The sequence below is a fragment of the Grampus griseus genome (genome assembly GCF_964374135.1).
Source record: "Grampus griseus genome assembly, chromosome: 9".
NCBI lineage: Eukaryota > Metazoa > Chordata > Mammalia > Artiodactyla > Delphinidae > Grampus > Grampus griseus.
In genome coordinates, this window is record NC_139003.1 from 79,360,960 (window position 1) to 79,377,976 (window position 17,017).

Genomic DNA, 17,017 nt, shown 5'->3' on the forward strand with positions numbered 1-17,017 from the left:
TTGAGAGAGGTCAACAGTAGGAGACGACAATTGAAAGAACTTCTGCTTTGCTTTTTTGGCTTAAGAAAAACAGTGACTTGGTCATGGTTAGAGGTTGAAGGGAAGTAGCCATGAAGAAGAAAATGTGCAGTTAATTGATGGAGCAAGGTGAAGAGTATGGGAGAGAATATCATTGCAGAAGTGACAGGGTGGATTCTAAGAAGGAACGGGAAGAACCCTCGTTCTCTGAACTGAGGAGAAAAGAAAAGAAAGATTTTATATATGTGGATAAGGGTAAGTTCATTTACAGAATCCTAGTTTAGCTGTTCCATAGGCCTTCTATAATTGTTTAAATTAGGTGGCCGTATATATTTCTACATATAATTTGAATTTGGAATACAGCTCAAATCTTCCTTTTATGAAGGAGGTATAAAGTATGTTTGTGTGATTGCGAAGGACAGAACTGTTAGAAACACAACTAAATCACCCCAAAATGATATACCCTGGTTTATGAAGTCTCAATTTCTGCAGCTTGATGTATTTGAATTTACAAACCTCCAAAATAATTGCAAAACTTTAATTCTGAGTAACATCCCGAAGGAAAGGCATCCCTACTTGTTAAGGCATGTGGTTGGAAAATTGCATTATTTCTCTGTGTATTTCTCTTTCTCTAAAATGCATGAGCACTGTATTTTAAAACTAAGTAATTGAGGGACTTCCCTGGCAGTCCAGTGGTTAAGACTGCCTTCCAATGCAGGGGGTACGGGTTCAATCCCTGGGCAGGGAGCTAAGATCCCACATGCCAGGGCCAAAAAACCAAAACATGAAATAGAGGCAATATTGTAACAAATTCAATAAAGACTTTAAAAATGGTGCACATCAAAAAAAAAAAATCTTAAAAAAATTTTTTTAATGAAATAAAACTAATTGAGGAAAAATTGAAATATGCATTGATTTGCTTAGATTTAAATATTTATTAGTTCACTATGTGTAATTTTCACTTATCATGACAAAGAAAGCCGTAGTTTCTTCAAGCTACTCAGATTAGTGTAACTGCTCACGTTAATATGATCCTCATTTTGAATGTTTTAAGTTTGGAGTATATTAGTTTTAAGCTGAACATAGAATAGTCTTTGGAACCTTGACAATAATTTAAAACAGATGTTGGTGAAGTACAACCTGCGGGCCAAATCTGGCCCTCAGCCTCGTTTATAAATAAAATTTTATTTGAAAACTGCCACACTCACTTGCTTACCTGGTGTCTGTGATTGTTTTCATGCTACAGCTGCAAGGTTGAGTAGTTATAACAGAGACCATAGGACATATGAAGCCCCAAATCTTTATAGCCCTTTACAGGAAGTGCATTGACCTCTGATTAAAGAGCTCAAAATGAAAACGTATACAAGTAAAGTCTTATTAAGTACCTCGTACTTTGGACAAAATATCTTTTCATGAAAAACCAAGCCCTCATTTTGTGCTGAGCACTATAATTTCATTGGAATGAGTTTTCAGCAAAACCAAACAAAATGAATATTTTCTTGGAATGTGCTCTTTGGGATTTGATTCTTTCCTGACAAAACCAATGTGCATCCCAAAGATGCTGTAAACAAGGTTGGGTTCTAGGAAGGAGTTCATAAATCCCCAGTGGGGAAGTTTCAGAGCAATCCCAAAATGCGTAAAATATTCTTCATGCCCATGCCAAAGTGGTATAAGGCAAGCCAGTAAGCTGCTGGTCCATAAGACCATCATCATCATTTATCCCTTGGTAAGCATGGAAGATTTATTTCCCCCTTGATCTTTGTTGATCCTTTCCATTGGGGATTCTCTACTTAAGGGAAACTATTTTTGTATGTTTGTGGGTCTTAAAAATAAAGTATCAATTTTATGCACTGTATAGACTGCTTAAGTAATGCTCAGATGTGCATGTTTATTATAGAAAATTCAAGAGAGGATGTAAGTTGACAGCAAAACTCCAAAACTTCAATTTGACTTTACTCTCTCAATTCTTTTTTAACTCTCTACCAAAAATTTGTCACTTCTTAACTTCGTCTTCAGACCACCTACTGAGTAGGATAAATTCATCAAAGTTATTTAAATATTGTTGAGAAATCTAACAGGCATAGTTAACTTATCAGTCAGCAGTTCCTTCTAGATAACTTAGAGTTCATTGCATCTATGCTAAATTGGTACAGTCTCCATGAAAGCATAATTTTATCGATGATTCAATGCATTATGGAGACAGCTTCTCTTGTAAAAACAAAAGAAAGAAAAGTGGAGTACACAGATTACATCTTTTAATATTGCAGTTGCATTATGTAGTCAAAACTCGGAAACTTTTGAAGCAAAATTTTATCTTCATTGTACCATCTTGTTGGCTAGAGGACTCATGTTTTCTTGACCTTCACCAGTGCTAGCTAATCCATGACAGGGATCAGTGACAGCCCTAAGTTTACATTTCTGTCTTTATTTACATGTTTTGAAAGCATCAGATTTGTTTCACGTGAATATTATTTCTTTGTTTTTCTTGTTATCATAACATTAAAGTATGTGAACTCTTTGCCTCGTTTGAAACATCTGTTTAGTAGTTTTGATGTTTCTACTTCAGTCTGTTAAAAAATGTTCTCATTTTTTCTAAACTAACAACTATTTACAGGTAAATATTCAAAACTTACATTTTTGAACCTTGACAGGCATGTTTTTATAATGTCATATGCCTCGTATTTTAGTTCTGGAGTAATTAGCAATATAGCTTATTAATTTCATTTTTTCCATTGCAATGGTGAAGACAGTTTCTATTGTGTGAAGGGAAAATATAAAGCAGCTATGTGATCATAAGAATGGATCTAGAGTTTCAGGTAGAACTGTCTTCTGTTAATTTTCCAAGAGAATGCTGAACACCTTTGAAAATTAAACATATATCTTTCTAGATCTATGGAATCAGATCACGATCTGTTTAATCCCATTGAGACCAGTCTGACTGTGGACATCTGATTAAACGAAGTAACATGGTAATGCAGAAAGTAACTTTAAAAGTATATTTTAGAGACACTTGGATCTCAGAATTTATCATACTTTCCTCTTTCCTTTGGTCACTAGGAAATTTAGTTTGGAATTTATACTCCAATTAGAGTAGCTGTTCAGTGCCTTATGGTATGCAGTTTTGTGTTCAAACATTATCTTTACTTTCATCCTCTGTCCTCTTATTCCCTTCATCCTGATCATCCTGATATTCTTTTTTATTTTTTTATTTTATTTATTTTGTTGCATCAGGTCCTAGTCGCGGCATGTGGGATCCTTCGCTGTGGCGCATGGGCTCTTTGTTGCGGTGCACGGACTTCTCTAGTTGCGGCATGTGGGCTTCTTTCTAGTTGTGGCTTGCAGGCTCCAGAGCGCGCGGGCTCAGTAGTTGCGGCACGCAGGCTCTCTAATTGTGGCATGCAGGCTCTAGAGCACACGGGCTCAGTAGTTGCAGCACGTGGGCTTAGTTGCCCCACAGCATGTGGGATCTTAGTTCCCTGACCAGGGATAGAACGCACATCCCCTGCATTGGAAGGCGGATTCTTAACCACTGGACCACCGGGGAAGTCCCCTGATATTCTTATCTATAGAAATTTTCAACAAAACATTACTTTTAAACTGCTGTTTGCTTATTTTCAAACAATATTTCTAAAAGTATATAATTATAGTATACTAGAGGATGAACAGATCTTACAGACAATTTAGTTTATTGTTTTCCAAACCAGGATGATCACTACGAACATTTGGGGTTTATTTTATTTTTTATTTATTTTATTTTTTTATTTTTACATCTTTATTGGAGTATAATTGGTTTACAATGGTGTGTTAGTTTCTGCTTTATAACAAAGTGAATCAGTTATACATATATATATGTTCTCATATCTCTTCCCTGTTGCGTCTCCCTCCCTCCCACCCTCCCTATCTCACCCCTACATTTGGAGTTTTTGTTGGTTTGTTTGGTTTGCTTTTTGGTTCTTATTTTTTACTTCAGTTGCATAATTTAATTATACTGCTTAGTTTATGGCACATTGTCATGATCAGTCCACACAAATGTCCTCTCTTGTTTGACTTTATTTTTCCTATACCACCTTTCTCCATTTTCATCCTTGCTTCCCCATGTACATCCACTGTAATGATTGGGATAAGTCCAGTACTACATTTGTATACTGAACAAGTATGTAACATTTTTAGTGTACATGAGCTGAGAAAATAAATGTATTGTGTTATAACCCTTATTCTGCTTCTGCTTTTTAAAACTCAGCACTGTGTTTGTATGGTTTATCACCGTTGCTTTGTGTGTCTCTGTTTCATTGTTTCTGAAGGCTGCTCATCCCATCGCGTGTATTCACTGCTCCTAATTGATCCATTCCCCTATGAGTGGACCAAGAGTGTTGTTAATTCTCACTACCATATCTTTGTTTTTTTGTTTTTTGTTTTTTTTTTTGTGGTACACGGGCCTCTCACTGTTGTGGTCCCTCCCGTTGCGGAGCACAGGCTCCAGACGCGCAGGCTCAGCGGCCATGGCTCACGGGCCTAGCCACTCCGCGGCATGTGGGATCTTCCCGGACCGGGGCACGAACCCGTGTCCCCTGCATCGGCAGGTGGACTCCCAACCACTGCGCCACCAGGGAAGCCCTCACTACCATATCTTTAATGATCATCTCTGCAGGTAACCCCTTATAGATCTGAGTGAAAATTTCTAAATTATTATCTGTCAACATCTTTCATTTCTATAAGTATTGCCAGCTTGCTTTGCAGAATTTCTGCACCATCTGCACTCTCAAAGCAGTTCATGTGGGTTCCCATTTCCCTATATCCTCACCTATATTTGGTATTTTCTATTTTTTGCCTTTCTTCTGGGTATAATGTAGTATTTCGTTTAAATTTGCATTCCTAAAATTACTAGTAAGGTTGAACATTAACTTTGCATACTTATTAAACATTTGGGTTTCTCCTCTGAATTGCCTATTTATATGCTTTTTCCATTCCATCTTTTATTTCTCTTTGTTGACTTTCAAGAATTCTTTGCATCGTCTGTGTATATTAATCCATTCTTGAATATAAATACTCCAAACTTCTTTGATATAGTTGATATTTTGAATACATTTTTCACAGTATAGAGTTCTTATTTATGATAACTTTCTTCTCAGCATCTTCTTGTGTTAGATTTACGTTTTCTCCAGTTGGATTTTTAATCTGAAGTAAATACAGCTTTACTTGTTCTCTGTATAGTGTGGTAGGTTTCCCCAAATGAGCTATTAAGTAATTCATCCTGTCTCTCTTGGGGAATCATCTCTGTCATATAGCAAGTTCACATTGGAAAGTGTTTTTAATAAAAGGAAATTTTTATTTTTATACTGTAATATATGATACATTTTCTGTAAGTCAAACACATTTTTTTTTATTGAAAGAAGGCCAGATAAACAAATGTATAAAATTGTTCGTCTTTATTTCTTTACTAAAACTGATTTCATTGTTAAATATATTCTGAACTAACCAATTCAAGGCCTATGTCTGTCCATTTCCTATAAAAAGTGTGGAACCGTATCATATGGTTGATACACATGGACATCACTGCTTCTTCCTGACTAGCTACCAGATGTGCAGGGTTCTTTGTTCAATTACTTTTTTTATTTGACATTATGAAACATACTGAATCAATCTTTATAGCTAAAAATATTAATACCATTTTCAGTAAGAAATTTTGTTTTTATTGATTGCCTATAAGAATATTTGATAAAGTGATGTATTATGTACCATCTTCTTTTTTTTATATAAATTTATTTCTTTTTTGGCTGCGTTGGGTCTTCGCCACTGTGCGCGGACTTTCTCTAGTTGCGGCGAGTGGGGGCCACTCTTCATTGTGGTGCGCGGGCCTCTCATTGCAGTGGCCTCTCCTGCTGCGGAGCCCAGGCTCTAGGTGCGTGGGCTTCAGCAGTTGCAGCACGTGGGCTCAGTAGCTGTGGCTCGCGGGCTCCAGAGCGCAGGCTCAGCAGTTGTGGCACACGGGCTCAGTTGCTCCACGGCATATGGGATCTTCCCTGGCCAGGGCTCGAACCCATGTCTCCTGCATTGGCAGGAGGATTCTTAACCACTGCGTCACCAGGGAAGTCCCTGTACCATTTTCTTGACCAGGGAAATCTGGTCTGCAGACAGAACAGCTGGATGAAAACAATTCTGTAAAAAGGATTTGATGTTGAAGATATCCATGTTAACAAAAGGGGAAAGATTAAATTGTGGAAAGAATTCAAATCCAAATTTCTAAGTCATTTTTTATTTTTAGGCATATTTTTATCATAGGCCATGGAAGATATATTTAACTGTCAAAGCAGTTTAACCTTCATAGTGTACAGCTGTCCAGACTCAAGAGTTAAAACATCTTTTCCTAAATTTATGACTCACTGTAACCAGGAGGGGAGACCAAAATTCCAAGACAGGCACTATCTATAACATGCAAATAAATGATGTAGGACAATTCTCATTGTAATTGTCGTGCTTCCACATTTTTGAACCAGTCTGGACTTTATCTATACACAGTGCAGTTTCTCAAACTTGGGTTTCTGATTATGAAAGAAACACCTGCTTTTTATACCAGACTTCTAAACAGAAAACAAAAAACAAGAAACTACTTCTCATCCAGTGATGAAAGGTTTGTATTTATTTCTATTTTTGCTTTATTTCAAAACACTTTCATAGACTGCTTGCTCTATGCCAGAAACTAGGCTAGGTGACTTTCGTGTTTTCTCATGTATTATTCACTCTCACAGGAGGTATAGTAGGGAGAGATCAAAGGATCATATTCGTGATGATGTTTGTATGCAGATTCTTTTCAGGGGAAGACAGTGTCCTGGAACTGTTTTTTCTATGTATCTGTGGAGCACAGACCTCTTCTTTCATTAGTTAGTAACTGCTCCTGAAATCATGCTTGTTTCCTCTCTATCCAAGTCATTATTGAACTTACCTAGAAAAAGTGAATGACTTTTGGATGTATCTTTACGGGTATACCCCATTGTTTTGCATGTTTGTGCACTATGAACTAATTAGTATGTTCTCATTTTTCAGTGTGTTCTGAGCACTCACTGTGGAATATTCAGAGTGATTAGGAGATAGGGCTTTGCCATTATGAAACTTAGTATATGGTTCAAGAGATAAAAATTGTATGGAAAAATAATTTGAAGAGGAATAAAAATACCAACTTATGTACTACAGATGTGAATGCTATTGAGTTACAGAAAGAAACAAAAGATTTTTGTGGGCTGTAAAGAAAGTATTCATTTAAGAAGGGGAAATTTAAGCCTAGAAGGAATTTTTTTAAGTAATGGATGGGTGGAGTTCCCAACAACAGAAAGGAGTTCAACTAATGGAAAGAAAGACTAAGACCAGAATAAGACCTGGAAGTGCGAAGTAAGGGGAGAGCTCAGGGGCCAAGAGCAGTGGCAGTTGTGCGGAGGAAGGTTTGATTCTAGTATTGTATAGGTTCCCCCCACCACCTGCCCTTAAAAGTAAAACATTTTCTTGGGCTGCCATCATCACTTACAATGTTTATTAAATATTCACAAGACTGAAACCAGAAGTGCATTCTTTATGCTCATAGCTTTTATTCAAATATAGAATGAAAATAAATTTACAAATAAATATATGCATCATTTAAATGTTTATTTAATGTGATGACTTTTTTTCGCTGAAATAAGGTATCTCCGTGAACATATTTTGGAATACAGACTACCACATACGTGTGTGTACGTGTGTGTGTAAAACATCTATCCACAGCACCTTGTGCCATATGATGACGCAGTCCCCACACACGTTGTTCAAGTGACCTCAAAACTTTTTACGTACATTAGTACGTAGAGTTGTTGTTTGGTTTTCATATGGCTGGAATGTATCAGTAACATATTAAATTTACCTTTGTTCTCAGCAGCTGGAAACTATTCAAGCTTTAAAAATGGTTCAGAATAAACACAAAGACTCACAATGAGGTTGATCTTCCACACGATCCCAAATAGAGTTTATTAATTTATATTGATTATCATGAAAATAAACACATTAAGAAATCCTTCTAGAAAATTCATTCATCTCCAGAAGTGTTCCTCTTCCACCAACCCTAGTGAGAAACACCACATTAAGCTGCTTTGGGATAGACAATCAGAAAGGCAGAATCTGGTTCCTTGAGCAATGCTCACCTGCTCAGAGGAGCAATAGAGTCTGAATAAGTTCTCAATTAGGAGCATGAAGAAAAGGAGTGGACTTTGAAGAGTAAAATAGCTCCCATATGTTGACATAAAGGAGAAAGATACCAGGTAAAAGAAAACTTATTACAGGACTGTTGTTATGTATTTGCAGGTAATGTCGCAGGCTCGGGTGTACAAAGGTTAACAGGTGAAATGATGGTATTAAGGGAAGGAGATACTTTGACATTGGGTGTGAAGGAGGCCTGAAGAAATGACATTTGGTTCAGCCTTTCGGGCTGAGAAGGAACCAGCCGTATGGGAGTCCCTCTAGGTCCTGAAACAGAATGAAGTTGGGCATGAAAGCAGGAACAGAAAGAAGAAGGATTTGGGGGAGACTGCCATGAGATAAGGTCAAAGAAACAGTCATGAAATACGTAGCAAAAAACAGTGAAATGGAATGGATGGATTTTTGGGGGTTTTTTTTCGGTAAGGAGAGAGAGTATAGGTATCCCAGCTCTCTCAACACAGGTCCTTGTAGGTACATTGAGCATTATGATCTGGGAAACATAAGAACCCCTGAACTAATAATGTGAGAAATGGCATTTGTTCTGGCATTACAAAGGAAATTAAATTTGACAAATCTTCATTTCACTCAAACTTTGAGTGCTATGCTGAACTGGGAGAAAGCTCTCTCAGTTTGCTCTTAACAATACTGATGTAAATTGACCTCAAAGTCATTGATATGAAGTGATCTCAATATAAATAAGTTCAGGACACACACACACATACCTGATGTAATTACCTCTTTCTCATATATATTTATACTATATTTATATATAGTATAACAATATAAATGTAATATAAAAGAAATATATGTATTAAAATATGAATTATAAATAAAATACATCATTTATATACATTTATATAGTTAATATACTCATATAATAGGTATATAATTATATATATGATTTTTAGGATTTCATCATACGATAACAAAAATGAAAGAATTCTAGATAGTGGAAAGGGTTATAGGTTGGCGTTCTTTTGTCCTGGGTAATACTTCAGTGCCGTTGATTTTCTTGTTCTTGCAGGTGAAGACAGATGACAGAATGGTTAAGATGGACCTCGGTTTACTCTTCCTGAGGGTACGCAAAGTGGATGCTGGGACCTATTTTTGCCAGACAGTAGAACATAGTTTCGTCCATACAATCCGTAAAATCACCCTGGAGGTTGTGGAAGAGGAGAGAGTGGAGGAAATGTTTACCAAAGACTACGAAGAGGACGGGCCTCACAAGACACCTTGTCCTGTTCAGAGCAGCATCCCACATGGGACCAAACCCTGGTACAAGGAATTCTTGCAGCTGATTGGTTATAGCAACTTCCAGAGAGTAGAAGAATACTGTGAAAAGGTATGGTGCACGGATAAAAAGAGAAAAAAGCTTAAAATGTCCCCTTCCAAGTGGAAGTATGCCAACCCACAGGAAAAAAAGCTCCGTCCCAAAGCAGAGCATTATCGCCTGCCTAGGCATGTGCTGGACTCCTGATGGGGCGAAACCAGCTACTGGCTTCTGAAGAATTTATATTTAGAAACCAAAAAAAAAAAAGCGAAAGAGAAACCATCCACCTTCTTTGCATTACTTAAAAGAGATTTCTGTAATACAGAAAGGACTATAAAGGTGTTATGATAAATTATTCTATATACTCATTTGACTGGTTGAACCTTACATAAAATTACCTAATTTTTTAAAAACGTTATTGCTTGATGATTTCACATTATATTTATCAAAAGGTGACCATAGCTGTAGCTTTGAGTACTTGTCTGCTTTTCCATGGCAATTATTATTTTACCCTGGGAAGACTTAAGATTATTGCAATATTGCTGAAAAATTAGAGATTTTCATAATCATGGCAAAAATATACGTTTTGATCCTTCTGAATTTTGCCTTTCCACCGCGATGTAAAATATATAGAATATCAGATACTTTAACATTCTCATGTGAACCGTCTGTAGTCTTTAAGAATTATTGTGTTAGTGTTGTCTAAGCCATGAGCTTTATGAAGCGGGTGTGTTGTAATTATCGTAAACCATGAAGGAAAAATTGTGGTCACCTCGAGGCTTGTGCTTTTCATAAAACATTCATTAAACCACATTCACAATAGTCCTGTTTCAGGATGAAAACACATTCTTTCAATTTCACTCCAGTGCAGAAAGAAGAAAGTCAAGGTAACTACTCAGAAAAACAGCAAAATATGTCAGAACAGCTGGAGTGACAGACTCTAACTGAAAACATTTTTGCTGCCCTCTTGTGGTAGAAAAGGTATATTCTCTTTTTTTTTTTTTAATTCTATGGATTGTGCAGTAAAGATCTGAAACCAGTTTCTCAGTAACTGTATCTAGCTCATTTTCAGAAAAAAAACTAAGTGGAGTAAAAATGTGTTAATACTTATATCATGTTTTAAAGTGGAGATAATATGTTTATTATTACCTCACAAGCCCAAAATGAAGATACTACGGCACTGAAGCTCTATTAAAACTTAAATTTTATGCCTTTTAAATAGTCTTCCGTGAAATCTAAAAGATATTCCAGAAACATGTTTTATTATTTAAAAATAAGTAAAGCATTCTGCTCTCAGATACCAAAATTTCCTTTCAATTTTATATTAACAAATAGGAAAATTGTTTCATGAGGTTCACTTAACTACTGAGATGTTTAGAGCACCTTAACTTTTTTCTTATAAATCTTATCCGAAGTTTTTATTTTTGAGAATGCTTATTTCCTGAAGTTTTTTCTTCTATTTAGCCATTAACTTTCTAAAATATGAAATTCTGAGAGTTTTCATTTAACCACAAACTAAAAGCAAGTGAATTACACATGAAAACAGTTATGAATATTTAAATGTTCATTTTGAATAACGTTCATTTCAGTTTTCAAAATTAGCTTATAGGCTATACATTTAAGAAAGTTAAAGTGTTGATAACTTGTGATGGTTTGCAATTTCATTCAAACATTAACAAATTTAAGAAAGTTTGGAAAGTTCATTCAATAAGCTACCAAGCTCCAAAAGTCCTAAAGGAAACAAATATATCAGAAGTTAACATTCTCTGAAACATGCAGTTGTTATTTACCTAGAAATCCACTGGAGGTCATTGCTGCCCACCAATATTAACCGAAAACTGTATATGTTTCAATAAAAGCCTGCCCAACGTGGAGAAATAGAACCATAACCACAAATCACAGGGAGGGTCCTTAGCCAACTTTATGTCTGAAATATTCAAAGTGAACAGATAAGGCAAAGCATAATTGAAAATATTCTTCCATTAACACAAGAGAAGGGAAAGTAGGATTTTCTCCTGTATTCAAAATTTTTTAAAAATAAGGCAGTTGCCGTATAAGTAGTTATCACTTTAAATAACACACACAAGCAGTTAATAATAATGATAGCAGTGACGTCAATTGTGAGCTAAAATATTTGGTAACTGAAGAGAGAAGACTAAGGAAAATAACTTTTCTGTGACGTAAGTCTTAAGAATAAATGGTCCTACAAGCTGTTCAACTAAAATGAGATGACTATTTTAACAAGAAAAAGAAAGAAGCTTTTTAAAATGCTAACTTGAAAGAAGCCTGATAAGAAAATTTTGAGGACACAAGTTCACAGTTTAGGGAGAGCACTAAATTTCATACACACTTATTTTTCTGTTTTCTCAGTTTCTGTCTCTCTCTCTGTCTCTCTCTGTCTCTCTGCCGCCGGCTCCTCCCTCCTCTTTTCTCCCCCCATACGTGAGTGCAGGTACACAATCTCACACGCACACACACATCATGACATACTTTAAGAGGAATCTCCATTGCCCTCTCAAAAGACAAACCAACAACCTATGCTGTCCTGTCCTTCTTGAGAATCTGAAACATACCACAAAAACATATTTGCAATCTTTTGTTCTGTCTGGCATTAGAAATCAAATTTAGAATCTCCTTTGCGACATGCCCAAGCTTGGAAAATCACAGGTGAATTGATCCTTTTTATCCCCTTTTTCTTGAACTCAGGAAGGGCACATACTTAGTCACCTGCCTTGACACCAGCACATTTTTGCCAGACCCCGTGCCCTCTGGGAACACACAGCTGAGAAAGAATCGTAACCCATAACTACCCATCCTAGATTCAAAGGGACACCTCCCTGTGGGGTCAGTCTCCTGCTTCTTCAGCTGTCTTCTGTGTTATTCTCTGGGAAGGGAGAGGACCTGTGAATAGAATGAGTTTGGCATAGGACAATGTGCACCTCTGTTTTCAGTTTTGTGTCACCCATTGAGCTAGAGGTGGAGATTTGTAAACTAGAAGGATTACAACTTGAATGGATCTTACTTTATGATTTGTAACGTCTCTTCCACATCTAGCCTTCTCCATTGCTAATGTTTTCTTTTGTGGTTATTACTGAATATTTCAGTGCAAAGCTATCAACTTGGAGAAACAGGATTTAAAAATAGTAATAAACACTCATAAGAGCTCTAGCAAAAAGGGAGCAGAAAGTCTTTGCCTGCTTAGTAAGTGGCAATTCCATATATATTTTAGAGTTTTTTCCTTCCTAAAGGTAGTTAAATACTTAGGATGTTTTTAATCAAGTGTGTAATATTCGCTATAGGGTGTAGGGTTTTGTAAATCTTCATAGTTATTATGAACATTTGTAAAATTTGTAAATTACAGTAAATCGTTTTGAGTGTTAGTGGTAAGCATGAAACAAACACAGAAGCTGTTGTCCTTGAAATGAATTGTCTTCAGCCTGACTGATGTATTAAAAATATCACTTAGCGGGCTTCCCTGGTGGCGCAGTGGTTGAGAGTCCGCCTGCCGATGCAGGGGAGACGGATTCGTGTCCCGGTCCGGGAAGATCCCACATGCCGCGGAGAGGCTGGGCCCGTGAGCCATGGCCGCTGAGCCTGCGCGTCCGGAACCTGTGCTCCGCAACGGGAGAGGCCACAGCAGTGAGAGGCCTGCGTACCGCAAAAATAAATAAATAAATAAATAAATAATCTTTACGAAAAATATCACTTAGCATTGTATAGGTATTTGAGATCCCAGGAGAAAGTGCCACAGTCATGATGCCTGTAAGGAGTTGCTGTTATTTTTCTTAGAGCAAAGTTTCACATTGAGATACTTCTTCAAAAGCAGTGCTCATTTTTCAGGCCAACAACTGTTGCATTTGAATCAGATATAAATAATAGATTTTCCAGAAACACTTTCGATTGTAGTATGTTATGTAACCTGGTACGTTTATTTTATTTTTGTTGGGAAGATAGCGTTATCTTTTTGGCTTTCATTATAAACTCAGTGTGTTCTGTTTGTGTCTAACTGGCTTCGTTACAAGCTAGAGGACTGTATTGGGGTATTTCTGTCTGTATGGCTTCCTTTTATTTGCTTGCCTGTGTCCATCACAGCATGTGCCGTATTGTTTCTTCTTACTGATGATAAGCCATGAGACTTATTACCATCTGGTGGCGAGCTCCAAAGACCATAGACAATGGGTCTCTTTGACTGTTGCATGAATCTGCCACTGTACACTGCAGAATTTGTACCATTATGTATAATTTCTATTTAGTTCAACTTAGAGGATAAAGAAATAAATATTTGTAAACGCTTGAGTGCTGTCCGAGGAGTGTTTTCTCACTTTTTGGCAGTTGAAGCCCAGTTTCATAACATGTCAAGCTGAACGTAAACATACAATGTTAGACAAGCACTGATTTTTAAGAAGTTAGAAAAGAATTCAGTTCTCTTCCATTTCAAATGTGTAAGTCAACTTTCTTAAGAAGGAGAGCTCGTTCATGTCAATACCTTGCAGCGGTTGGATTTGTTTATGTCACATCATGTTTCTAGGACCAGCATCCAGAAATCCCTTTCAAAGCTGCATCATCCAGGTAAGAGATACGGAAAATGAATGCCTTTAAAATGGTAACTAATAGGGTGTTTACGATTTTTACAAGCCTCGACTGGTGTCTAAATTGCTGTTTTCTCTGCTATTTTTTATAGGAACTTGGGGAGGTCATTTGAATGAGATTTAGTGTTAAATGACTCCTTCTTTGGGGAGTTTTGTTTTCAAGGCCAATTTTATTGTATCGGTAAGTAGTTCCGATGTTTTAAAGGAAGATGTTGGCAGCAACCTAGGACATGTTTCTGGCAGCTTTGTGATATGACAGTGCCATTACTGCTTATACATGTTTCACACTTGCATTTATTTATAATACAGGGCCTACTTTTAGTGTAGTATTTGATGAACCCATTGAAACTGCTTTTTAGATCCATACTCAGTCATTAGTCGAGGAAAAGTAGAGAAACATTTGTGGGGATTAAAAATCGCTTACCTATTATTCAAAGGGAACAAAAGTCTGCACCCCTTTTTATTCAGAACTATGAGCCAGGCAGTGGATGGTTGCTTAATAATGCCATTAGGTTATGTAGATCAATAAAAATTGAATTATATTTGTTCTCAGAAGATGTTTTCATTGGAAAAATTCCAAATCTTCATTTTACCTTATGCACTGAGACACTCAACAAGAGTGTAGCTTTAAAAATTTTTTTTCAAGTGTTTTGAGTGTTGTGAAAAGTACTTCTAATTGTGAATCTTGGGACTTCTGGTCAGGATGGCATTGAACAGCCACGCTTTGATTCAGAGGAGCTGCAGTGAGGTAGCAATGATAGTGCATAAAAAGAAAAATAATTTAACAAAAAAAAGAAAGAGACAAGTCACAGCAAGAAGGTGGTCACCTGCAAGACAGGAAGAGGGCTCTCACCAGGACTGAAGTGGCCAGTCCCCTGATCTTGGACTACCCAGCCACCAGCACTGTGAGAAATAAAATTAATTGTCTGATGTGCAAGTCACCCAGTCTATGGTTGTTTTTTTTACAGCAGCCTGAGCAGACTAATACACAATGAAAGCACAGAGAAGGCAGAGACATTAAGGAATAAACAGAAACATGCAAAATGAGCCTAGAAACAAATATTCCAAGACATTTCAAAATATCTGAAGTTAAGTGAAAAGCGATATCTGGAAAAAGTGATGAGAAGTGGCCTCTCAACCATGACTGTCGGCTTAGAGCAATCAGGTTAGGGCATTCAGAAAGAGTTTCCATATTGTAGGAGGTCTCTTTGTGGCTCAGAATAGGTTTGGGGGGAAGGGAAAGACAAAATTATAAGCTCAATATTCAAGCAGAAAAACAAAAAGAGCTGGTGACAAGCAGGATGATCCCTTGGAGATTATTCCATAAATTTAATCTATTTTGAAGGAATGATTGAAGAGTTTCTTAATTTTACATGTTTTTTTTTTTTAAGCAGCTTAAAACAACTCAAATTTATTATCTTGTGATTTCCATAAATCAGAAGTCCAGGCCCATTGTGTTTCAGTTGGATTCTCTGCATAGGATCTCAAAAGACCAAAATCAGTGCATCAGCTGCCTGGGCTCTGGTGAAGAATCCACTTTCAAGTTCATTCTGATAATTGGGAGAATTCTGTTCCTTGTGGTTCCAGGACTGAGATCCCATCCCTGCTCCATATTCAATGCCAGCAGTGGGCTGTTGAGTCCTTCTGAAGCTTAGACTTCCTCTGACTTCCTGTCATGCTGCATTTCTCTGTCTCCAGTTGGAGAAATGTTACTGCTTTAAGGGTTTGTGTGATTAGACTGGGCCCGCCCGCATAATCCAGGCTAATCTCCTTATTTTTAAGTTTGTAACCTTAGTTACATTGCTAAAGTCCCCTTTGCTGTGTAACAACATATTTTCAGATTCTGAGGATTAGGGTATGGGCATATTTCAAGGACCATGTAAATCTCCTGGTCCCCAAAGCGTCACATTCCTCCCAAATGCAATGTACATTTACCCCTATCTCAAGGTCCCCTAATGCCTTATCCTTCAGCTCAAAAATCCTCAATCTTCTCATCTGCTTCTAAGTCAGGTATGAATAAGGCTCTTGATATACTATCAAATACCCTTTGGGGGTACAGTTCCTATCCATCTGTGGCCCTGTGAAACTAAAGGAACAAGTTATCTGCTTCCAACATATAATGATGGGTCAGGCATAGGGTAATAGTTTACGGATATTCTGGCTCAAACAAGGAGAAAATGGTAGATAAAAATGGAGTCCCCAATCCAAAGCAGTTTGAAAATTCAGCTCGGCAACTTCCGCGAGGTTTCAAGGCCTGGAAATATTCTTCTGTGCCTCTTGGCTTTCTCTCTGATTATCCGTCTCTATGCTCTCTATCCCATTCTCTGGACTCCCTTTTTAAAATACCAAAATCAAAGACATAGCTCTTCCTAAAAACACTGATACGAAGTATACAGATAATTATCTCAGCTTTCAATTTTGTAAACTTGAAATTTTTTTCCTGTTAACATCAGGATGATGTGTAATTGACAGATGACATTGAGTTATGCTGACTATAACATCCTACCAGTTTAATAAATGAAAATGCTAAGCTCAAAGTTGTCTTTCCTCAAAGGCTTATGGAAAAGTGAAGTAGTTGTTCTATCAGGTATGTAGATGTATCTCACTGTAGGGTTTTTATTATGTTTCCTCAGTGACTAATGATGTGCTTATTTGTGCTTATTTGTTATTCATATATGTTCTTTGAGGACATGCCTATTCAAGTTATTTGCCAATTTTTATTGAGTTGTTTACCTTTTCATTATTAAGTTGTAAGAGTTCTTAATATTGTTTAGATATAACACCTTCGTCAGGTATAAATGGTTTTTATTAAGTTCTATTTATTGACATTTCAAGTTTTTTGCATTAAATTTAGGAAATTTTTGCCAAACACAAGGTCACTAAGATTTTTTTCCAATATTTTCTTTCAGAATTTTATGGCTTT

The 17,017-nt window shown here is 36.8% G+C and overlaps 1 protein-coding gene across 1 annotated transcript in view; it reads left to right on the forward strand.

The window, feature by feature from the left end:
* Window positions 1–9,787, forward strand: part of SEMA3E (semaphorin 3E) — a gene marked incomplete at its 5' end in the record, with an annotated part of 261,144 nt that extends 251,357 nt beyond the window's left edge. Inside the window, one exon of the mRNA XM_082662394.1 lies at window positions 9,260–9,787. Within this exon, the coding sequence (XP_082518520.1) occupies window positions 9,260–9,712 (453 nt within the window). The 3' untranslated portion in view covers window positions 9,713–9,787. The remainder of the gene's footprint in view (window positions 1–9,259) is intronic.
* Between the last annotated feature and the right edge of the window lie 7,230 nt (window positions 9,788–17,017).